This window comes from Euwallacea similis, chromosome 14, assembly GCF_039881205.1.
Source record: "Euwallacea similis isolate ESF13 chromosome 14, ESF131.1, whole genome shotgun sequence".
NCBI lineage: Eukaryota > Metazoa > Arthropoda > Insecta > Coleoptera > Curculionidae > Euwallacea > Euwallacea similis.
The window spans coordinates 1667454-1693015 of record NC_089622.1 but is presented as its reverse complement, the minus strand read 5'-3'; the positions used below and the strand labels follow the sequence as shown (position 1 = coordinate 1693015).

General features: G+C 35.2%; 2 protein-coding genes across 6 annotated transcripts in view; one reads left to right on the top strand and one right to left on the bottom strand.

The window, feature by feature from the left end:
- The first annotated feature begins 4600 nt into the window (after positions 1-4600).
- Positions 4601-7295, top strand: mEFTu1 (mitochondrial translation elongation factor Tu 1). The gene is made up of 7 exons (XM_066397168.1): positions 4601-4772; positions 4864-5154; positions 5231-5513; positions 5936-6144; positions 6416-6616; positions 6670-6871; positions 6928-7295. The coding sequence occupies exons 1-7, from the start codon at positions 4736-4738 to the stop codon at positions 7115-7117; spliced, it is 1413 nt and encodes a 470-aa protein (XP_066253265.1). The 5' UTR covers positions 4601-4735; the 3' UTR covers positions 7118-7295.
- Positions 7296-9276: 1981 nt separating this feature from the next.
- Positions 9277-25562, bottom strand: part of Epac (Exchange protein directly activated by cAMP) — a 72625-nt gene continuing 56339 nt past the window's right edge. For all 5 annotated transcript variants that reach the window (XM_066397136.1, XM_066397138.1, XM_066397137.1 and 2 more), the window contains 12 exons: positions 24180-24324; positions 23853-24035; positions 21356-21550; positions 21192-21269; positions 20119-20274; positions 16395-16519; positions 16095-16342; positions 13023-13135; positions 12751-12942; positions 11437-11579; positions 11174-11380; positions 9277-10981 (listed from right to left, as the gene is read on the bottom strand). In XM_066397136.1, coding sequence (XP_066253233.1) covers positions 10857-10981; positions 11174-11380; positions 11437-11579; positions 12751-12942; positions 13023-13135; positions 16095-16342; positions 16395-16519; positions 20119-20274; positions 21192-21269; positions 21356-21550; positions 23853-24035; positions 24180-24324 — 1910 coding nt within the window. In that variant the 3' untranslated portion in view covers positions 9277-10856. The remainder of the gene's footprint in view (positions 10982-11173; positions 11381-11436; positions 11580-12750; positions 12943-13022; positions 13136-16094; positions 16343-16394; positions 16520-20118; positions 20275-21191; positions 21270-21355; positions 21551-23852; positions 24036-24179; positions 24325-25562) is intronic.

The following is a 25562-nucleotide window of genomic DNA, read 5'->3' as shown; positions in this document are numbered from 1 at the left end:
CACTTTATTTATGTGTAATGCATTATTTGCGAAATTGTGGAGAACCTTTACAGCACTCAATGTATTCTAAATCTTTGGCGTATCAGTTTTTAAGTGGTAGCTTTTTCCAAGTTATTTCTCTCGCTTGATTTATTTTTTATTAGCTGCAATTTGTATTCTGTACACCCCTGTTTTTACTATATTAATTATTTATTTTACTGCCTGAAACTCACTGCATGTACGTCAAATTACAGAGAACCCTATCTTACAGGGAGTAGGGATCTAGGGATAAATAAGGGAAACCCCGGGCATACACATTCCTGCTAGACTACATGTCTGCCACTGAACTGTTAGGCTTCGAGAAACATTCTTGTGATGTTGTAATACACATATAGAGTTGTGATAGTAAATTTATATTCCCTTCTCTGCTGTAACAAAACGATCATTATCTTCGACTTAAAAAGGAATGAGATTGTTTTTTCATTCGTGACAATCAAATAAGTCATAAATGCATTGAAGAATCTCAATTATAATTACATATCCCAGTAATTACCTCTGACTTGTCGACGAGATGAAGATGAACTTTGTGCCAATTACAAGACAATGAAAGAAAGGAAGGCCTCGTTAATTTAAAAGAAGAATGGGAAGAAGAAATTAAAGCGGTCCTGCCCTGTGTAATTATTTCATTTTCTTTCTTCAGATCCTTCAACCACAGTTAGTTGATATATGGGAAAAAACTTAGAATTTAGATTCGGTGCAATTTCCTTCTTTGGCCGTTTTCGATAATCTCTTTTTAAAGCACATAAGAATGAGTCCACATACCTACATACTCATACAAACCCACGGTTGAAGGAACAAACTTAGAAATACCATATTACCATTCATTGACATTGAGATTAGATATTATCTTTTAGTTTAACCGCACGCTCTGGGAAGAATGGCTCTTATCTCGAATATAGGAAGACATTGTTTGAAGACATGAAATAGAGATAATTGTTTTCGTTCAGGTTAGTTCAGGGTTTATTTAGCTCTAGATCTGAACTGCCTATTTAGATTTTAGGAAATGTGCATGGGAATATAGCAAGATGTCGTAAGTATAATTTGGTGCTATGATAATCATGAAATTTTTCCTTTATTAATAACACCGTTGACTCTGAAGGAAATCTTTGGACCTTTAGGTTTGAATGAAAATAGAGAAACAGAAGTATGGATACCCATGATTTCTGTCGACTCAGAAAATTTAAAAATTCAGTATCTCAGAAAAGAAGGTTTTGGAAAAAGGACGCAAATTTCAACCAAAAAAACTTTCCAATGTAAATGTAGGTTTTCCTTAACATGACCCTGTTTGATGGAAAACTCAAACGGAAATTTTTCAAAAACTTCATATTTCTGCATAGGTACCTACTTATACTGTACTCTGATTTTATACAAATCAGATGCCAAAATATTCCCCATCAGTTTCATTTCATTCATTTTGCTCAGTGTGGTCTCATTTGCCACCAAATTTCATGGTCGTTCCTATGGCGAACGGATTGTTTTATAAAATAAAAAAATTTAATTTAAATTAAAAAACAATCTTAATATCTCAAAAGTACTTTTGAAAACCTATATGATATGAGTTTATTGATGTCTAACTAATTTTAAATTAGGTTTTCCTGCAGTCCTGCATTTGTCCAATTTACATTTCTCATCCCTTATTCACTATCCTGCTGTGTATGTATAGGAAGTTGCATACACTTCAGGAAATAAAACATCAATATTTCCACCCCTTAATGCGATGTTGCCAGATCCGCATACGATTTGACCATTTCTTTGTAATTAGACTTGTGCATGCTGAAGACTTTTGCATATAAGGTCCTGCGATTGCATTAATATGGCAATTCTGTATGCATTTTATATAGTGTTAAGGCATGTTTTACTTTGAATTTCGTTACTAATTACTCCCCTGTTAAGTACTTTTGGGTTGTAAAAATAAAACAAAATAATTTAAAAAATACGTGAATGTCTTTATTACAACTGCAAATCTCACTATGGTACAAGATAAGCATTAAATTATCTTAAGGACTTTATACTTTCCATAACAGGTGTCCAAATGGTTGCTGGCTGCAATGCACTTCTTCAAAATCTTCAATGACCATATTAATTCTTTCTTGCAAGGAATCATTTTAATAGAAATTTAATTATTTTCCTGAAAAATTACTTCTCTTTTCGATAGTCCTATGAGCTCTTTAGAAAAATCGATTTCATTAAATTTCCTTTGGAACGTGACGACAAGGTACCTGAAGTGTCATACAATCGTAATTAAGCGGACGCCCTTGACTGAAAATGTATGATAATGAACTCTATCTCCAGAGGCGGCAGGGACAATATTTGGTATTTCGACGTGAGAATATGCGAGATTTTAGAAGATTCCTTCCTACTTTTGATATGGACCAAGCCAAAGTTCTTGATTTTTGCATGTCGTGTCGCATATTTGTATACATTTTTTTTTCTTGAATTTTCTTAATCCGCGTGTTCAGCAAGTCCCTATTTGACTTTAGTCTACCGAAGATCCATATATTGCTCATTCACCCGATGAGCTTCGCAACTTGGTCTTCTGCAGATCCTCAGTGCAGTGTTCCATATTTTAGGGCTTTTGTCGCCAAGCCTAGTTATGCCGTACACACCCACGATTGTTGCCCTTATCAGGATTTTCATCTGGTAGCAGAGAAATTTTCATAGACCAACGTAGAAGACCCGGGTACCGTATTTTACACGCTTATTAAGAACCCCTTTGTTTTTTTCCATCAGGGTTTATTTATTTTGTATATTTTTTTGACTCTGATGCAAATCTGTCTGCATGTATTTTAATTACGAATTATTTACAGCGTTCTAAAAGGCCTGTGGACTTCAGATACTTTAACATATCCGTTAAGTCATCTTTAATCATTTTATTCAAGTTTTACTGCCAGCATTAACGTTAGTTTACAATCTATCTTACGGCTAATTCTCGAGGTATCTTTCCTTCACCATAACATCAAGAACTTTTCACATTTGTGTTTTATTAAATTTAATTGTAGAAAATTAAAACTCTATCTATATTTTATTCTTTTCCAAATATAACAAAATTCAATATTTCTCACTTTATGCAAACCTTTAATAGGAATTAATAAAGCAATAGACGATTTTATTAGTTTTATAGGCGACACTTGCGAGTTATCGAAAAGAATTATTAGATAGCGCTTTTCACGTGGTAGAGAAGGTGCAATCTAATTAAACCTCTATCGATGTGATTGTAATTAAATTTATTACTGTACCTGTGGGATAAAGGAGTATCTCAAGAATGAGATAACAACACCGACGCAGCGACAAATGTCGCCAACGTTATAGACGCCGGAAACGACGGCAACGGCGACGACGCCGCGGCGAAAATCCGCGCGAAGCAACATTCTTCATTCTGGCAACCACAAAAACTCAACATAACGTTGAAGGGATTTCTCGTCACGTTTAGAATACATCGTATTCTTGAGAAATTCCCTCTTCCCGGAGATTGGTAAAAATCAAAAGATTTTTCCAGCAAGTACAGTGACAGTCATTTATTTATCAAATGTTGAAACCGAAAGAAAGAACATAGCAATTAGCGAGAATTGCATAAATATTATTACTGCCATAGCTAATATCATTGTGGTGAGAGATTTAGCACAGAAACATTTAAATTTTCTTTAAAATTTATGTAATTTCATACACAATGTATATTTTTATTTTACTATTACTGTATGGTATATATTCAACCAATTTTTTTCTGCAATTTTCGCTAGGCTATCGACCTACATGATTTTATAACAATCACCATAAAGTACAGAATTTTACATTTAATTTTTAATTCTTTTTTTTGGTGTTTAGAATTTTTAGCTCCGAGATATTTCACATGCCCGACTACATTCAAAGTTACAAAATTACATTTATTTACCTGATAAGCTTCGTAGCAATTGTCTAGGCCGAATTTTCCCCCACGATTGCACTTTACCTCAGGACTTTCAGCTAACCTCGACAGGAAACCTTTACAAACTAAAGTAGTTGTACTATCGTTTAAATATTTTGTTTATCTTCTTTTTAATATATATTATTATTTTATTGTAACTTTTTGGTATATATTCAACTAGCCTTTCTTCGGCAGTTTTTGCGACCTATCGATCTAGGTAACAGGGTTGCAGTCGCCACAAAGTACAGAATGTTACATTTATTTTAACATCTTTTCTTGTACTATTTCAGGACATTTTACGTGCCCGACCACGTCGCTTGTTTTGTTTTTCGGGTGTCCTAATTACGGGGAAGATTATATATACATATGTTGCTATACTTATTTAACTCACACAGCATCACGGCAATTCTACAGAAGATAAATCTCAAATGATCGTTTTATTAGGTTTGGTAGTGGGGAAACCCGACAACGACTTAACTCATTTCCCTTTCTGCAAATTTAAAGACCTTTTTGATCATATTTATTAACCGTTGCACACCTCCTGGACAATTTTTTTTATTTTAAACTCCAATTTGAGGACAAGCGAGGCGGTCGGGGGGACAGAGTCGACGCTGCACAACGGCAACAACGTTTTATCTCAAACACCGCAGCCGTAAGAAGGCTGACAGTGCGTCAATATTCATGTCCCAAATGTGATATAACTTTCATGTGTTTTTACACTAAATTAAAAATAAGGAAAAATACTACTTAATAAAGTGTTTCACTGATCAAGCATAGTCAAACCAAATTCGTACCATGTCTTCATTTATAATTGCCCGTATTTTAGCTCCAGGTACGTAAGCTCTTTAAGCAAACTGCCGGCCCAAATTTGAAGGTTACACTGTTCAACAAACTACGACAAATTTTCTTTAAAACACTTTTAGTGACCCACCGTACTCTCAGAAGCATCCTAAACAAGAAATCAATAGCCAGGTTTCACAACCATGCTAAAACATTACAAATTATCTTACCAAGATCCAATCAAACAAGACTCTATTCTGAGAAGAAAGTGTTCGAAAGGAACAAGCCGCATTGTAACATTGGGACGATAGGGCATGTGGATCACGGTAAAACTACATTGACTGCTGCTATAACAAAGGTATTAGCTGATCAGAAGTTAGCCAAAGCCAGAGGTTATGCTGATATTGATAATGCTCCAGAAGAAAAAGCAAGAGGCAAGTAAATACATGTGTGTGTAGATACTTATGTTTTTTAAATAAAGGAGAATAAGTGTTTTTCTCTTTTTTTTAGGAATTACTATTAATGTAGCTCATATTGAATACCAAACAGAAAACAGACATTATGGTCATACTGACTGCCCAGGACATGCTGATTATATTAAAAACATGATCACTGGTACAGCTCAAATGGATGGGGCTATTCTAGTAGTTGCTGCCACAGATGGCGTCATGCCACAAACCAGAGAACACATACTTCTGGCTAAACAGATTGGGGTTAAAGATTTGGTTGTGTTTATTAATAAAGTGGACACTGCGGATAAGGAGATGACTGAATTGGTTGAGATGGAAATTAGGTAGGTGATTTTTAGATAAAATTGGACGACTTTTGTCTGTGATGTTTCAAGAGTTTGGTAATTTTTGTGAAAGTCTTAGCAGGTAGATTAAGAATCCTCTAATACTATCATCAGATTTAGAGCTATGTTCCTGACATATAATTATTTTCATAAGGGGTTCTTGCAAAACAGCTATTGTCTACCTTACCCCTTAATTTATTTATTTATTTTTAATTTTTCAATTCTTTTCTTACTATGGCAATAAAGTACATTATATTATAAGATAGACATGCTTTGCCAATTACAGTTTTTGTTAAAGAGGTATTAAGGGTATGTTAAGGTTTTGTTTTTTAACTCTTCAATTTCTTTAGTATTGATTCTACTGATTTAATTATAAGAAAATAATTAAATAACCAAATCATAGGACCAATATATTTTTCTAGGGAATTATTGACTGAAATGGGCCTTGATGGAGACAATGTCCCAATTATATTTGGATCAGCTTTATGTGCACTTGAGGGCACACAACCTGAAATTGGAAGAGATGCTATATTGAAGTTGCTTGCGGCAATTGATGACCACATTCCCACCCCAATTAGGGAGCTAGATAAACCCTTTTTGTTGCCAATTGAGAACACATATTCAATTCCTGGTGAGATTCGTATTTTAGTTTCAAAATCAAATATAATTTCTTGGTTAATCTTTTTAAATAATGTGTTTTATTTTGTGGCTATTTATGCTCAATTTTATTCTCTATCTATCTGTAATAATTAATTGTAACCAGTGGAATGACTGTAAAGCAGATTTGATTGCAAATTTTCATTTTGTAATTTTATTACTTGAAACCCATTGTACCTACTTCTGTGTAAGCACTTAAAATTTCAAATTTAAACATCTTTAATTTTTTTAAATTAATACCTTAGGACGTGGAACAGTGGTGACTGGGCGACTTGAAAGGGGCATCGTCAAGAAAGGAGCAGATTGTGAATTTGTAGGTTTCAATAAAGTGGTTAAGAGCACAGTGACTGGAATAGAAATGTTCCATCAAATCCTTGAGGAAGCTCAGGCAGGTGATCAGCTGGGAGCTTTAGTTAGGGGCATTAAAAGAGATGATGTTAAGCGAGGTAACAAACACCCTGTCACAAACAAACCAAACGTGTATTTTTGGAATATTAAGGTATGGTGATGGCAAAGCCAGGCACAGTAAAGAGCTATGATAACATAGAAACCCAGGTATATGTGCTAAATAAGGATGAGGGAGGCAGGTCTAGACCTTTCACTTCTTTCATCCAACTGCAAATGTTCTGCCGCACGTGGGATTGTGCAGTTCAAGTGATTATTCCGGACAAGGAAATGGTTATGCCTGGAGAAGATTCAAAGTAATGTTCCTCTTTTATTTATTCATCTGTACAATAAATGAATTATCCTTTTATAGATTAATTCTGAGAATGATAAAGCCAATGGTTCTGGAACAGGGCCAGAGGTTTACTTTGAGGGATGGTACGGTAACTTTGGGGACTGGAGTAGTGACTAAAGTCTTGCCCCTTCTCAAAGAGGACGAAAGACAGGCTTTAACCGAGGGTAAAAAGGCGCGTGAAAAGAAAGCGAAAGCAGCAAGTGCCTAATAGATATCTGATTGTAGACCTGTAACTTTTACTGTGAATAATTAAATTAGGTTATCTTTAATTTTATACCACGTTAACGTATCAAGGAGAATTGCTAAGCAGGTTTTCGTTATAAAATTTATAATGTCAATCGGAAAAGTATATGTTGTACCTCTGAATAAGAATATGTTGTAAGTTATTTACTTTAGAATTTTCTTTTAGTAAGTATCGGTTTGCATAAGATTGTGAAACCACATTTTTTCCTCATTCATTTAGCCAAATGGTGAATCAATTGACCCGTCATTTGCGAAAATTGTATAGTTTTTGTATTATTCATATTTTGAATATTGAAACTAAAGGTCCCAAACCTTATAATATAAAAAAGTCCAACCCCCTATAAAATGTTAATATCGAAATAAAGGTGTGAACATGTTCAAATTGGAAGCAAAGGTCCTATGTTAATTAAGATGAGCAACAAAGATGTGGCCACCACAACAGACGGTGTTGTACTTAAGGTAAGTGAAAAATAAAATCGTCGTTGTGCTATAAAATAAAATGTATCAAGATGATACAGGAATTATTAACCAAGTGTTTCCTTCTGTTTAAAAGAAGTTAGAATTTTGAGATATTCTATGGAACTTTTAATTCGGGCCTGAATAACGTAGATAGGTTGAATAAACATGAAAACTCGAAATTTTTCTGAAATAAATAATATAAGTCAAAAAATTACAACTATTCATACCAAGATATTACAATTGAGTTGGATTTTAGATTTAAACATTTTTCAACATGCACTTGGAGTTAACCTTACAGTAGGCCAACCTCGCGTGGCTGGCCAATTATTATTATTAGAGAAATGAATAAAACCTAATCTAAAGCTAATTCTAACAGAAACTATTATTTGAAAACTTAGTGTTTCATCACAACCATAAAATGACTTGGAAATACCTAAAGAGAGGTATTGAAGAAAGAGAAAGGGGAGGGGTGGTTAGAAAATTACTACGTTAGTAGTTATGAGAAATTTTTGCCTTAAGAATACTTTAAAGAATAATGTGTCTATTGTTAGATAATTAAAGCCTCTAAACACAATAAATAATAGCTACTAAGTAATTCAATACTGTTACCTAGACTACCTTATTATTCTACATCGGGAAATGTTTTGAATTATTACACAATAATCCATACCTCCTAGGGTTTAGTCTATGGCTAAAAGCTAATCTAAATTTTGATTCTGCTTGAGAAAATTCTAACAATATGCTTGATTGTCCTAACAAATCTTGATATAAAATTTATATATATTTTATTCTAATGGAGACGTATTAATACAGATGATAATTTAAAAAAAAAGTTAAATATAATCAGCAATATATGCTTATGAGGCGTTGAGAGATTTTTAACTAAAACAAGACTACAAATATTTCAATCTGTTGTTGGTAGGAAGACCCCCAAACCTTATTAATGCTAAAACTACGAGTTTATATCACACAAATGATCTACCACAAAAATAAGTACATTTTGAATATAATATTACAAAGTATCTACGTCTAATGGTGTACACGCAACTAGAATCTTAAAGCTATAAAATCTTAAATCTATTTTTATTCAAAACCTTACATAGTAGCCGATTTATTGCTTTTCTTTATTTCGCTTATTTCCTAGAAATGCCTGAAATCAAACCTTTTCATTTTAGTGTTTAAGAGTGGTCGAAGATTGTGGTTCGAAACGATGCCATTTATTGTGCTTGAGATTGCTTTGATAAAAGATTTTTAAGTATTTAAAGTTGAAAGATGAAAGACACATTCATTTTATTTATGCTAAGATAAGTATATTATAGAGTTTTAAAGCTCTCAGTAAATTACTAGTTAAAAATATAGAAGATATTTATATACAGAATATAGAATTAGTTAAAGTATATAATTACAGAATGTCTCAGATTCCATTCGAATTTTGGGACACCATGTGAGTACGACATTTAGTATGAAAAATAAGGTGCTTCTATACATAATGTGCGTTCCAGAGCCTTAAAATTTTTAAATATTTACAAGGGAGGAGCGGCGTTTTTCTGGCAGTCTCATTTTGCGGGTTATCCTCATTAGTGCTAAATATATCGATTTAGCAGCACCCGAAAGAAAAAGAACGTTAATTGCGTTCGCCTCCACTGCCATAGAGTTATTGTCTCATTATTGCTGAAAAGCAAAAAATCAGCTACGAACCGTGAACAATTCGAGGCAAAGGGATCATATACTAACGGGTGCCCTACTAACGAGCTTTTTTCCAGTGGAATAAATCCGCTTCGTAAATTGGCAATAAATGGCAACAATAATAAAAAAAAGACACCGTCAATTTAATATTAATGGAAAATTTGAGGAGCGAAACCTAAATCGTTTCGTTTTGAAATATTTTAATTCTTGGTTTATGAGAATCGGTAGCCTCTCTACCTGACAATCATCAGTTATCATTTAGTCCCACAAACTAGAGCATAACCAATTCAAAATCCAAAATAACCTGAGAAAGTTGTTACTGAATGCTGTTCGAAAAATTGAAAAACCAAAAAATATATTGAAAAATAAAGTAACACATTATTAAAACCAAATACCTATTTATCTAAATTAGTACAGCTTACAGAAATATACCACGAAAGTTTTCTAAGACTGAAACAGAGCAGATTTCATAATTTGGAAATTCGGAGTCGTTTAAAGCCTTTTCTCTAAACATTCCAACCCTCTCAATAAGCCTTATCACATTAAATTTTATTGTTTCAGTAAGCCAGCCTACGGAGGCGGACATCAAGGGACTCCTGGGGATACACCCATCTCGTTAGGATGGAAGAGCCATCCTAAGCACAATGATTAGGTGATATCCAAATGTGTAGTAAACTCTGCGTGGATGGGCTACTGGATTATTCCAACCGTTTAAAGCACTTGGCGTAAATGGTGTCTTAGCCGTGAGGAAATGTGCCTATACAAGAGAGATGGGCGGGGAAGTACATACTTTGGTGTTAAATATTCAAATGAAAGAATTACTTTATCGATATAGGAAAGTAGAAGGTAAAATGGGGTAAAAAGTGAAGAAATAACGAAAAGATCACTCTCATGTAAAGAATAAAAAATCGAATTTTGCAGTGGATAGTTAGTAAATTTAAACTTCTATAAGCTAAGAAAATGAGTAATAACTTTTCGTTGGGCTAATCTTTATAGATATCATTTTCGGATGCCAAAGCAACTATATGAGCATAATCCGCAATAGACGCCAGTGATAAAATGTCTTAGTAAAACTTTTCAGATCTAATGGAAATGTAATTATTATTAAAAATAGGTTATAAGTATTTCAAACTTACATCTACAGAATACTCTAATGAAACTAAAGGTAAGTTTTCCTAACTTTCAAACATGAATTCAGAAGTTCGATACGGTTATTCTACTCATTCTGCACTTATTTGAAAGGCTTTGATACACCTACTATTACTTACTTCTCAATGACTAATACCTTACTGGTTTAAATTCTTAAAAATATCTACATAGAGATATTTCTACCGAAGTCTCCACATAATTGTTTTCTACTTACCTTGACCTTACCTACCTTTTTGAGACGAACTGCGACTTTTTGAGTTCTGTAACGTCTCCTTGAAATACATGATTTACTAATAAATATTGTATATTAGGTACCTATTTTGTATCTTAAAAGCTATAAGTGATGAAAGTGGTAAAAACGACCCGCATTTTTACCCGACTGTACGTGATATTGTGTGATGATATGATGATTACGATCTCCTAGGCTCTAGTTTCTGCGACATACTTGTCAGAATCCGTTGATTGTCGATTACCCTTAGGCAGGATATGTACGATTTCACTTCTCCTTCGCTTTTTGGGGACGGTGGATCCAAAACTAGTACAAAATCAAATATGTATGCTTTGGGACACACCAGGGCTTCACAGAAATAATCGCCATTGGCACACTTTCATAAACTTATGGCAAACTGAACCTTGAGAATCTGTGTGTAAAATAGCTGTTGAAAACTATTTAAGAGCAGATTTTTAAAGGATGTAAATCACCCTAAGTAAGCTCATCGACACTTACCTAAATGTCTACTCCTACAAAATCTAATGGTCCTCATAGTTTGAGCAAGCATGTGCATCTTTTCGAAATTAACTAATCCATCAAGGGAGGTCTTGTTGCCCTCATGCGTGAAGGTCATATCTTTCAGCAAGAGAGGCATGAAAGGTACCACAGGGGGTTGAAGCTTTCCCACGCTCACCCGGTACGCCCTGTGGTTTCTACTGGGATCTAAATCCAGTGTTTAAGTATAATAATTTACATCTGTGTTGTTCAGAGGATAGTACCTATCATCGATTCAAAATCTGTAAATAATTTCCGAAACTTGGACGGCAGTTTGTCCCAAGTATTGGATAGACGGGACACTGCCACGTTGCTCAGCCCCATGACTATTGCACAAAATGCATTGAGGTTCTGGTACTCTCTGCAGCTGCAAATGGACAGAATTAAGGATTTTGGGAAATGGAATAAAGTTAAATATACATGATGAAAAAATTGGGAGGGGGTCGAAAAATATCTTCACAAATATGCCCATCGGGGGTAATTTTGGAGTCGGATTTCTAAAACAGCTAAGAAACAGGGCACAACTATAAAAGTTATTAGCATCTCTGATATAGTTAGCATTTTGGGGGGTGAAGTTTTGAGTGTAGAGAGATTGTCAGTTCTGAATCAATTTATTCATTTACTCATTACGTGTGTGTCTGTTTGATATATACATATATTATATATATATGATGTGAATGTTCATATGCAAAGAATTTAAATCCTTTGCTTTAAAGATATGAGTTTGGTAAACCCCCATAAATCTGGAACGACTTAATTAACAAACTAATTCTAATTAAATTTTGCCCATACATAACAAAGTTCAATTCATGTCAGGTAATTAGATTTGCAGTAAGCAAATAGATCTAAATATAACAGGGACCGCGAGACAAATTCGATTAGCTCTCCCTTTATATAAATGCTGCCGACATTGATTGGGTCGATATTGATTGAATTAAAATCGGGTATTAAATCAACATAATTTTAATATTAATCTTAGATTAGTCGTAAATTTAGTGGTAATTTTAAGGTGAGATGATGCTTATAAAAGAAATTCCTTAATTTCAGGAAATGTTTGTTGACTGTCGAAATTTAACGGTTTTTTCTAGTTTTTAAGCAAGTTGCCTGTTTGATCATCGTAAACAGCAGCCTCTCTCAATCTTTCTAACTTTTTGTTTTTGCACGTGGCAATAATGTGCCCGGAAGCCCTTTTCAGACCTGGACGACTAGGTTTCCCCTTTCGGACCTGGACGGACGCGGTTCCCCATCCCGACCCGGAGATCAGGGTCTTCCTTCCTAACCTGGAGGGCCGTGGTCCCCGATTCGGACAAAAGAGGACGTTGCCAGAGTTGCAAGAATTATTTTTTTTATTAACTCAGGTAGGGAAAATCAACTTATTCACAATCCAAATCCATAATGAAATCTTTAGGGTTTTCGCTATGGTGTTACTATAATTGGGACTTCGCCTGAAGAAATTTTTAGAAAAATAGGAACTATATCAAAAGCATCTCTAATTAAGTGTAAACTGGTTGGATTTTTTATGGAGATGCTCGACTTACTATGCAGCCAGCTTAATGAATTTCCTCAAAACAGCCACTCTCTTACTCAGACTGCTCATCATGCATATTTCGGTGGCAACCCAGAATTGAATCTCGTTGAAACGTCTAAGGAAGACGTCTAAATTAGCCGTAATTTGGCCAAAGTGATGTCTGCCGAATGTATGGTAGAGCAGTTCGTATTCGTGGACGCACCTGAATTATTAAATACTCGAATTGAATCCGGGAAATTTAAAATGGAGACAGAAACTGGATTAATGGGATGAAAGGCTTACCAGAATAAATCCCAATCGAAAAGCGTCATGTAATAAGCCAGCTCTTTGGTTCCGAACATTTCAATGTCGCCGTCGATACCCTGAGTACATTCTTCCTGTTCAGTCAAACATGTCTGAAATTACGAAAATGGATAATAAAGTAATTGAAAGGAAGGCATTGTTGATTTTACCAAAGGTAAGCATTAGTAACATAAATTGAAATCAATAAATTTTTCATTATTGTAAAACACAGAAAGTTTCGGCTTTCCAATGAAAAATATTACATAAACTGTCTACCACGCGCTCAGGATAACGACCATTATCGCGTTTCCTTCAATTTTATTCTTGGCAACACCGCTCTGTTAAATTAATGTCAAAGTGAAGACAATGTTGCCAGAGTTCACATGGGAATGCGTTCATCCTTCGTGAGAAAACACACACACCAGTGTGATTACCTGAGTTTTCATAAGTGGCAACAAAGCATGTTCCCATACTTCACGTTAAATGTCAAACTAAAGACGGTGTTGCCAGAATTACAAAGAAGTCCTTACGGGAATGAAATTCTGCTCCCGAAGAAAAAAGTCTCTCTGCGGACTGAATGAGACTTACCAAGTCACTTAAATACGACTAGAATCAAGTGAAATATAAAAATATATTGACACAACGGTGAGTCTTTTATAATCTTGCTCGTTCAAACAAGTCTGGAATTAAGAAAACCGAAGTTTACTTGCTTAATAGCAAAGAAATCACTTTGTTTTGTTCATCTTTGAAAACCCTCTGGATAGAGATTGTTAATTTAAAAAGTAGCCCCTCTCTGGATGTTCAATTTTACTTTTCCCAATAGCCGGAAACCGTTTGAGGTTTAAGAAAATAGTACCAGAGCTGGCTATTTTTTTTGCGAAATGGGGCCTCGTATTAGTCTGTTTGATTAGGGACTCTCCAGGTTTTTTGCCAAAGACAAGCACAAATTGAAATCAATAGATTTTTCATTATTCTAAAACACAGATATCTTCGATTTTCCAACAAAAGAGATTAAACTCTGTCGAAATTCTTTCGGATCCGATGCTTCTGGCCATTTGTCGTCGATTTTATCCAGTCAACCTATCATGTTTCTCGATTTATTCGCCTCAGTTAACCCGATATAAGTGCCAATCCATTGCAGATCCATAGAAATGCTCTCTGTCGCTTTGGGGCTCTACTTTTAGCCTGAATATATCCAGCTCGGTATCCGGTGTTAAGGTAAGTTTTATGTAATATCAGATTAACATTCCTCGTATCTCTTCGAAGATAAATTAAACTTTCTTGCACAATTATCGAAAGGCAAAGGTAATTTATTAAAACGTTTATCCAATATTCCGCAAGTTTAAAACTTTCAGGAAATACTTCTTGCTGCCATTGATCGGCTAATAAAATGTGTAATTTAGTGATCCAAAGTTTATGGAAAACCACGCTTTAAAGTTTTGATGTTTCAGCCAATCATAATTTAGTTAATTTGCCTTGACGCAGTTTCGATCTCCATTTAATAGTAGAACGGTGCTTCTCTCGAAATGGCTATATCAGCAAAGTTTGGTTCGTAAACTTAGCTAGAGCTAATAACATCTCTGTTAGAGGAGAAGTAGGGAAGAAAAGAAAGGACAAAATGGTCCTCATAAGGTCTTTGAACCAGAAGGGGGCATTACTTCAGACCTTTTAGAATACACTTCAGAACAGAAAAAATCGAAAGCATGTAAATCACCATCGCCAGGAATATACTACTTTACTTGAAATTGCGTATTTGCAACCAAAGCTGGTTCCATCACGAACCAATTAACCAAAATCGGTACCTGAAACTTTTTCAAAGCCGATAGCTTATTAAAATGGCAATGTGAGCCTGAAAAAGGGATGTTTTGCTCTGCTACGCAGGTACAACGAAACAAAAGAAGACAGGCCTGAAAAGTTCCAAGATAACCCACCATTGTTCCCACCTGCCTTCTTGGACGAACTGGATAAGTTAACAGTTTAAATTTTATCTAGATCCAAATTCCATATTTTCTTAAGAAAGGACCACCAATTTCTTCAGCTATAATAGTTTAGAATGTAGCTTCTAAGAATTTTTATTTTTATTGGTTTCCTCTTCAACGTTATCACATCACAATTTCAATTTAATTAGGATTTATCAAGATTTTCATCGTCAACTAATTACGTTTTTTATAAGTCTTGTTTTTTTGGATTTAAAAATAATTAATTTTGCTCTTCGCTTCTCTCGACATAGTAGTCGTGTTATTTTTCTCCAAGTGATCTCTCATTCAATTCATTCAATTTTACATCTTAATGGTGTTTTCTTTGGTTTAATTCAATACATCGCTCTTTCTGCCAGAGCTCTCAAGTATTTTGTGTTGGCCATATACACTCTTTTTACATGGACGGTTTTTATTTTCCTCAGTTATCATACTTTTAGTTTTAATCATATTTTACTTTCTTCTTCGGTTCTCTTTTCGTGTTGAACTAGAAAGATGAAGAAATTAAACCTTCTTCTATCTTTAGCCAACAATCAAAAGGAGGAAGAAGAAAAATTTGGGGCTTTATTCGGCGTACAAGAAACATTTCCACTGTGTTCCATGTTTCAATATTTGAACGGAATTTCTCACATTTTAAAAAGTCTAAATAAAGACCACACAAGCAAGCTTCTGTTGTAAAATTTTACAACATATGACAGAAGCAGTGAACAACAATATTTGTTGAACAAACATCAACATGGCTTAAAAGCTGAATGTTTTCCCCTTTGCTGATAAGCGAAAACCATCCGTAAATAAAACTTGAAAGAGCTTTGTTCCGCCCCAAAGCGTGAAGAAAATCCGAATAACAAAGGCTTCGTTAAATTTGAATGCCAAATGGATACGTATCGGTCTGGTCCTAACTCTATTTTTGTTTATTGAGAGCGTTCATCATTCTTTCTTTTTGCACATTTCGATAAACTCCAGCAAACATTCTGTGTCGCATTAAATCAAAGCGGAAAGAAATAAGTGAGAGCGGTCAATCGAGATACGTGAATCATTTACTTTTATATAGACTGACAAGGGCAGCGAGTGCTGCAACAATGAAAAAGTTACATACCAGCGCGTCCAAGTGGTCCTTCGGAGATACGAATATGCGTCCATTTATGGATAAAGCAGTGGGTATGCTGATGTCATCATCCCGGAAGACCACCCTTTCCCCATTCGATTTTACTTCCACCAAAAGCAGCTCTTCTTCTCGAATTTTCAGCTTATCTGCGGCTACAAGTTTGATGGTTTCAGCTGTACTGTCCACTGGCAATCTCAGAGTGCAATATGTATGATCCGCGCAGTAAACTCTGAAAATTACTGAAAGAAAAATTTTTTATTGAACAGAAATTTGAGAAACGGATTGCCTCACTGTCATCCTGTGGCATTATAATGGTCCTGTTGGTGTCATCCCCGGTGCTAAACAGACTTATGGGCTGACCCAGGGGAGGCAACTTCCATTTCTGTCCCTCGTGCGCCTTTCGATCTTCTTGATATCTGACGACGGGAAAATATTACGATTTTTATGAAATGTGAGCTATACGATTGATGGAGTGGAAGTGGAATAAGTTGCAAAGATATAGACATACAAGAAGTTAAAGTAAATGATATCTTCTTTGCGCAAAAACTCGAGAGATTATAATGCCACGTGAAATGCTTCGTATAAGTTCTGAGAAAAAGAAAAGCACTGAAAGTTCTTTGGAAAATATATGTTAGATAAATCATTATTCCCTAAAATTAAAAACTTTATGTAGATTTTCCCAAAATGTATGTTGTGCCAATTTGTGTTGAGTTCTGAACAATATTTATTGATCATAACTGATGACTAAACATTTCCTGTTCCTTTTAACCGACCCACATCAGATGGTTGACATATTCGCGAGGGGCTAAATCCTGATTTCTTGAGGCTGAGAGTCAGAATTGTGATTGTTGGAAGTAACCCCTGACACAAAATCAAAGTCACGAAAGTATGGACACAATAGCCTGAAATTCAATGTCTATATGTATAAAGTTAAAGAGGGACGAAACTTCACCTACGGATTCAAATGACAAAAGATTAAATCAATGTTTTCCTTATATGCATTGAAATGAATTTTCCTACGTTCTACGCCCTCCATTAGTGTTAAAAAAGTGCATATTTTTAAGGAAAAAAAAGGAAATTGTACTCGTGTTTCTGTTCCAGTTGTTTGTTTTCCTCATTAAATATTCAGGTCCAGCAATTAATAAAAATAAACTTCAGGTTTGAAGGTAATTAAAATCTCTCTTAAATCTTTCTTTGGAATTAATTAATTTCGTTGGAACCTGAAAAAACATCTCAACGTTTTAATGCATCATTAAACATTGCAATTCTGGACCTTGTTTAAGCAGTTTAATGGATAGATACATATTTTTCCTAGTTTCAAGATGAGTTTTATAAGCATCTTTAAGATGCAATAATGCGTAAAAACTTTCCTAACGTTTGACGGAGCAAAAGGGCCGTTAAAGGGTTGCGGTATCTGGACATAAATGTGTGAAAACAAAATTGACAATGCAGAAAGGACCTGTAAAGTGCTTGTTTAGGACATGCACTATAAAGTTCATGTCCATCAGCACTTTCCATTCACATATTTACAAAAATATCGAGTGGGAAATGCATGTAAAATTTCCTAATAACGACAAAGCACTATGTTCACCTGAAAAGTTAAGTCTCAATTTGAGGGTTTTCTTTCGCTTTCCTGCTTCAAATAGAGATAGTGACTTAAATTTCGATGTAAGATTGTTGTATTGATTTTCTGCGTCATACAGAATGTTAATAATGTACACACTCTTAATATTGATATTATATGAGTGTGGGTTGACCTAGGGGTTAACGAGAGGTCGTCCGCTCTAATCATATTTTCCTTACTTACGAAAGTTAATTCGTGATTATTGAAAGTTTTCACGTTTGGAAGGAATAATAAATTAACTCCGATCAACGTTGCGACGTTAACGTTAGGACGCATATATATAGAAATTTCCATTTCACTATAATAATTATTTCAAAACCCTTGCAAGCTCTTCGTGTAGCGTATAAAACCCGGAAACATCTACTCTGCGATATTTCAAATTTTACTGAGATTCATGCAGGGATTAAGTGCCTTTACGCCCTAAAAGCTGAATCCGTCAAAGCCCTAATAATTTTATTATAAAGAGGTGCTTTCAATGGAACATGCTCCCTATAACTGCATTTTCGATTTACAGAATTTATTCGTCCTCTCCAATTCCTAAAATTGAAATAAATTTGGGCTCTTAAATTGCCAATCACCAGCTCGTATATTAATCGCTATATAATTAACGCCCCTCTGTTGACCTCTTAATCCCAGTTAATTAAAACCTGCCAAAAAACATGTTCACCGGAGACAACTCGAAATTGAGAGGGGCGTTAAGTAACCTCAAAAACCACTTAATTTTGCGAACAAACTTTCGTATTTGCCTTTGAAAATAAGATTTGTGAATTGCGCTTTAAAACTCCTTAAAACAGCAACCCCAGTTGATATTATTTTTCTTCTATAGACTGCTGAAAAATTTAGGAGCGCCGGAATAAACCACCACTAACAGCGAAAATGATTTAAGCCATTTTCGAGTATCGAAAACATTTTCAAAGGCGGTGTCGACTTTAAAGATTCTTTTACATTCGCATTTGAGTAGTTGTAGTCTTTTATAGAAAGTAGTTTTATGAAGTGGGCACAAAATGTAAATTTCCGTATTGCTGTGAAACCACGAACAATCGATTTCGCTGCTCGAGTGCTGTCCAATTTTGCAGTGCGAATTTTGCTGATAGGAATTTGCATTATTCGATTATTCGACCTAAAATCGTATTGAGGTTGAATTAGAGAGGGAACATAGGAATTTTGTTCAAATTTAAAACTAAATTTCAAATGAATTATAATGAAGTTGGAAGTTTTTACGCTGAAGACTATCCGCAGACTATGATTTTTTGCACAATTTTTCTACCAATTTAGAGACGCCACATATATCCCCCAGAATATAACTTTTTATATCATGCACTTTAAAGCGCCAAAAAATCTATAAAGTGTGCGAGGTAAACCAAACAAGGTCAATATGCTGCAGGGGAAGTTTCCTTCTATATAGATGCGTATTATGGATTGCGTACAATCAGGAATTATGCATATGACGCTTGACTAAGTTTATACCGCCGCAGGTCATCCTGACTGCGAAATTAATGTGAATAGATAATTTTGCGGATTTTGAACTGTAATTACTAGTGGTTTTAGAAGTTTAATTGAGAAACACTGGTTGATGAAAAATTACACTTTTATCATTTGAATGAAAGAACCGATTAATCTTAGTCGTGTGTAGTCGTTTACCTTCAGATTGCGGTGGTATATTTTCAAATTCAATCCGAGTTCTACGATTATCAGCTCCAATCTATCTTATTTATCTACAGGTTTCGAGACCCCAAATTCTCATTAAACGAACTCACGTAAAGAAGCATCAACCCGAAACAAACCGTGGAAGAAACCTGTGCCTTTGCGTCTCTTTTGACAAGCTCTATGCTACCTGCCTGGAATCCCCAAAGAATTCTCTCAACAAACAGGTATTAGAATTCCCCTTTTAATTGTGCCTGAAATCCAGAATTTTTCAAACTCCTTGGCAACAAACTTTCAGCGATTTAACAAGGATTAATAAATTAGGCACGGATTATAGTTTGGTATCAAAGTGTCGCAAAGTTTAATCGCAATCTCTTAGAGGAGCTGTGACAAATTGATCTTTTTGTTTGTTAAGGGGATTAGGAGTGTTGGGGAGTTATGAGCCCCGGGTTATTAGAGAGGTTAACTTGGATAGTGCACTTCACAAATTTGCTCAGAAATATTTGTCTAAGATCCGTCTTAAGTTGTATCAAATGCAGTATTCCATTGTTCCCTTAATAGCAGCTGCTAATATCCCATCAATGTGCTAATTTCAACATTGGAGTAGACACTATTATTGTATTGTTGTTATTGGCCGTGGGACTATGTGTTTAATGTAGCTACATTGTTCTGCTTCTAATTAATCATAGTTGTTACGGAGCATTGAAACTAATTTCAGATTGATATCAGTTTGGATGAAATATTTACCTTCTGAGCTGGGACATTACGTGGTGCATTAAACTGGCCTCCTCTTGAAGAGAATTGAATTGCATTATGTCGTTTTCTAGGCTTTGTGCCAGATCTTCCAGAAAATCAACGGCTAAGTCGTCCTCGAAGACCGGGTGTCGAATGGTTGTCACCCACCTGAAAAATAGAATAAATCTAGTCAAAGAGGATATGGAAAAACGCAATTTAAAATCTATTGCACACAGTGCATTTGCATAGGATTTAAATTGTAAATCAGGTTTTAAAAATAATGAAAACTTGCGTCGCCGGGTTGCTTTTCCTATGCTAATGTTGGAGTTTATGAGCTTTTAGAACTAGCGGGGATGCGCCTTTATAATTTACGGGGTTAAAATAAAACATATTTGTCATCGTTAGTCATGCGAAGCGTTGTTTCTGTTGTTAATTTGAGAAAGTCAACTTACGGCAACACGGCGTTAACGGTCCATGTTTTAAGAATGTATTTTAACGCATCAAATGAAGCAATAATGAATAAACATTTCTCGCTCTATGGTACAATTATAGAAGTTTAAAGAATTCAGTCATAAATTCAAGCCTTAGAACAGCCTTAGGACAATATGTCCGCGACCTTATTCCCAAAATCACATAAAGTTGAATAGGGACATGTCTCTGAAGCTATATAAGGCTTTTCTATATTTTTTCCTCCATATGCAAAGTGGTTAGCCTATCAGCAGAGAAATCCAGAGACTTAGTTACGTGAGCCACTCTGTACATGCTAGCAGCTGTTATAAACCTGAACTTATATAATTTTACATTAAAATACAATGCTGGATATGTGATTATGTTGGAAACCCGCACACAACGCATAAATATGTAGTTCCAGGGGCTGTTAATGAAATAGGGGATAGAGGATATTCTTCCCAATGGCAATATCGTTTAGTTGGAATTGGTAAATTGGGAAAAAGGCAGAAAATACTACAAATTTTTCTCCGAGGAATAAGCTTGAAGAGAATTGCAGTAGACATTATTTGCTGTCATTTTTAGTATATATTTTTAGATGAATCGATCATTGGAGACTTCTACTTTTTCTTTGTTACCTGTACACGAACTGTATCACCCTCCTTTTGCACGCCAACACAAACTCCTTATCCTGATTGGAGAAGTCTATGCTATAAGTATGTAAAATTAAGGAAAATTTGCTTTATTATTATATGTATATTTGTGAACTCATTTTAGTATACGAAATAAATGAAAAGGATATTATTTGTCAAGTTCCTCGACCAGCTGGTGGGTGGGCAGGAAGACTATGTGCGTCAACAGGAAATCATCCAGAAATGGGTCTTGGGCGGTTGCTATAATGAAATTATCTCCTCCGCCCATCGACCCTCTTCCATCTAGTCTCGTTTCGAGTAGGTGTTCTAGCATTTTTTGCGGGGTACCCGCCATCACAGTATATCTGGAAATGGAGGTGAAATTAGGATAAAATGCCTATTTTCCCTAATAAAAATGTATGGTGCTCAAATAATGAGAAGTAATAAAATGCGGACACGGAACAAAAAGCAAAAACCCTTAAAAGGCACCGATAATTGCAAGTTTCATCTCATATTATCATCGGGCAACCTACAATCTGAATTAAATGAGGTTTGATGATTAAAATTTAGTTCGACGAGAAAAATCATAGATATGAATTATTAAGGAAAGTCGGGTGAGGAATTTTGAGGTAAATGGCCTGGAAGTACGTGGGAGCATGGTAATATTCTGCCGAATCACTCTTCCCGCATCTAAAAACCACCTTGTCCCTTTCGATTTTCATGATATTGCATTTTAATGATGCTGCAATTTCCTGAAAGACCTAATAAGTAAACTTCCAGTAGTTTCAGTCATTTTCGTCTCTACGGGCAACAAATCTCGTGAATATAACTTTTCCCAACATGAAATCGATGTTAAATGCGAAACTGAACTTACAGGTTGCAACTCTTTTCTTTCGCCTGTCTCGACAAATTTTCAGACGTTTTATTGGTGTAAACTTCCATTTCTCTGGAGTTTGAAATATCGGGGCCACTAGGCCCGTAGGGAATTTTCATCTGTCGAGACATAGACAAATACACGGGGTTATTAGTTGTCGGTAGAGCAAAGTGCAAGTTTTTCTCTGCTGAAGTAAAACAACGCACTTGTAATTACTTCCTCTCGTTAAAGGCGGGGTAATTCGTGAACAATTACTTTCCAGGACGTCATTTCCAGAGAGCTAAAATTTAATTATAAAGCAATTTAAATAAGAATTTTTGTTCATACTTGGATTTAGGTACCAGCTCGTGCCTTTATTGCCTGCTTAGTTCGTTATCTGACGCCTTTGTGCTATTAATCATCGATGCCCAGGAGTTAAGTCCGATAAATTTCGAAACCGAAAGGCACTTTGCTGAATCATTTGAAGCGTCTTACCTCGAACATTAGAAGGAGAAAATCCCGTTAAACTGCAAGATAGATGGCGGATGATTACTTATTTAAGTGCTGATTGCGTTTAGGGTGTTTCTCTAGGGGGTTGTGGAAGTGGAAAGTTTCTAAATTGTTTCTTCAGCATTGAAGAGATTAAGTTAAATGAGGATAGATTCCAATTCAATCCGTCAAAATTTATTTTGGCTTTTTTGTAAAATAAAACGAATTTTAACAGTTAGCAAAACAAATTACTCAATTAAAAAAAGACATTTATCACCCACAGGGTAATTTAACTGACTTCATTCTACATTTTTTGGGACTCAAACCCGATGTAATTAATATTTTTTTAACAGTTTCTTTCCCTTTGTCCGGGAGATTTCCCCACAACAAGGTACAACGGTTTTATTTAGGGGCCCCAAAAACGCGAGCACTCTGAACGGAAAACGAAGGATAATAAAGCAATATTTCCGGTTTTACCCTTTTCCCATTCGATCGAGGAGCAAAGGAAGTTCTGTTTGTAATGAATTAATCTGTAATGAATTATCGGACTATAAACCGGCTGGTTATTTTGTAACGGCCTTGGAGGGCTTAGTTTCCTCTCCTTTTTCTTGCGCGAGGGAAGTTCATGGAGGGTAATATCAGTAAAATCAACTGTGATTAAATTCACCTTTGGCGAAGTTTTTTCATCAAAAATTCCCATTCAAGTTTTACAACCTGTTTCCATTTCATTCCGATGAAATGAGAATGCATTAGCGTTACTTAAAAATCAGGGAACGTTTCGAAGATTTTCGGTATATTGGAATCTATTTTTACTAAATATAAGTACACCCACTTTTGTTGTGGAAAAGATACAAGCGTGATCGATGGGAGCTTTAAGGTTCTCCAACTGCCCGGAAACGGCAATGTGCCCCTCAAGTAATCTCGAAATGATGTTTCTTATGGTCTATTTGTTTCATAATTGAACTGACGCTCTAGTGAATGCTTACCTTCATGATCAATCATCTGAGCAATCAATTCTTTGATCAATACTTAGGATCACTCTCTAAACTACAAAACAGTTATAGAAGTCTAAAAATATTCTTACGGAAAAACGAGACATTTTTTAATTTTTCCTCAAATATTCTTTGTTTTGGACATCTATCTTTTTAATAAGTTTCTCAATTAGTGCTTATTTATTCCAGGGTTTTCCCCCTAAAGGTAGAATTAAATTTTGTCTGTCACAATCGTTTTAGTCAAGCGAACAATCGATCTATATCAGACATAAAAGGAGCCTTGAGAGCATCAAGCTTTTTCGGAGGAAATTTTCTGGAAACGATCCGACTTACTTAAAATGCGAGGAGAAGACCTGTTTGCCGCTCGTGGTGATTTTTTCCAGAATAAGGACGTCCTTTCCATGCTCTTTTAACCGGACGGTGTTCGCTTCGACATCTCGCAGGATCCTGTTGAAATTTTCCTTGTCCAGGCGAAGAAAATGGCAGTTGTTTTCTCTGAGAACTATCGTTGCTGCTCTGGAAAGCAAATGAAAAAATCAAATTTCAGGATATTAAATGTATTGATAATTCGCCATTAAATATCTCATTACATTGATTTATGTCTGAGGCAAAAACCAATAATACTCAGTAAATCTTAATAAATTAACGTAAAGTGCTCACCTCGGGGCGTCGTTTATCAAGGCGAGCTTACCGAAGTCGTCGCCTTCGTGTAGAGTATTTACTGTCCCTTTGCCATGAATTACGACATCTACAGACCCTCTAACTATGATATACCAGGACCTGCCTTCATCTCCTTGATGAAATACTGCAATAGAATAAAGTATATATCTTCGGGAAATTCTTCTAGGTTTTTTTGAGGGGGGGGGGGCACTAAACGCCTTACACACACAATAGGGGAGTAATATTTACCCTCTATTAAAAATTCGGACGAACACCCTTGTTATCGTTCCGTTTCCAAAACCTGTCACTAAAATTATCAGATTTTGTTCTGAAACGTTAATAAATTCATCCAGAAACTCTTCTTTGTATTGGTCTTCCTTGTGTTCCTTGTATTGGAATCTCGGAAATTATTGGTGCTTTTAAACCTTTTAAATGGGGAAAATTCTAGACAATGTAGATAACGTAATGACGAAAATAAAGCTTCTAGTCGTTTAAATTTTTGTGAAACTTTGGAAAAGACGGCAAACATTGACAGAGCTTCTAAATGTTTAATGTAATGCAATTGTTTAGGATTTTCACCATTTAACTGATGCAGTAGCGCCTATAGTTTCCAATATTTCAATATATAGAAGACCAATTAGGAACACACTGTACAGAACAATATGAAGTGTGAAGAATCTAAAAAAGTCATTGAGATACGAAAGAAAAATGTTCAATCTGCAAAACACTAAATCATTATGAGGCCTCTATTGATGAAAGGTTTCTCTTTGGTGCACATTAGAGATTGGGGATGTACAAAAGTTATACAAAATCTATTGTGAATTACATTAAAGAATGGAAATTTATCAGTAAGAAAATAATCAGCTTTGAAACGCGATTAAGAAACTCCAAATTATAAGATAATACCGTCTATATCGAGAAAAAGTTTTTTCATCGTTATTTAAGCTTTATTATCATTATCCAAGCATGGGATGAAAGACAGAGAATATCCATGAAAGTTGTTAACACCTCATTAATCGGGAAAGTGAAGACAACCTGGATGGGTCGGTCGAGGTTTCCCAAATAATTATTATCACGTTATAGTTCGCTGGATACCCGAATAAGTAAGAAACACCAAATCCGCTCGCCACAGCTCGAGCACGGGAAAATAAATTAGGGTTAAACTAGTCCTAAATATTCTGGGCAAGAGCGATTTGAAATTCTGAATTGAAACTTGATATTGAACTAACCATAATCTGCTCATGGAAGTAAACAGACCCAAACTTTTCTCGCAAAGGAATTATTACGGTAATAAAAGGTAGATATAGGGTGTTATTTAAGTACGTGGCCAAACTTCAAAGGATGATTCTTTGAGTGATTCTAAAACGAAAATTTATATAAACA

Bases quoted from the DNA above. Each gene is read 5' to 3' on its own strand.
- mEFTu1 (XM_066397168.1), top strand. From the start codon at position 4,736: ATGTCTTCATTTATAATTGCCCGTATTTTAGCTCCAG. The intron at 4,773-4,863 runs GTACGTAAGCTC...AAACACTTTTAG, and splicing joins TGCCCGTATTTTAGCTCCAG to TGACCCACCGTACTCTCAGA. The intron at 6,617-6,669 runs GTAACAAACACC...TGGAATATTAAG, and splicing joins AAGAGATGATGTTAAGCGAG to GTATGGTGATGGCAAAGCCA.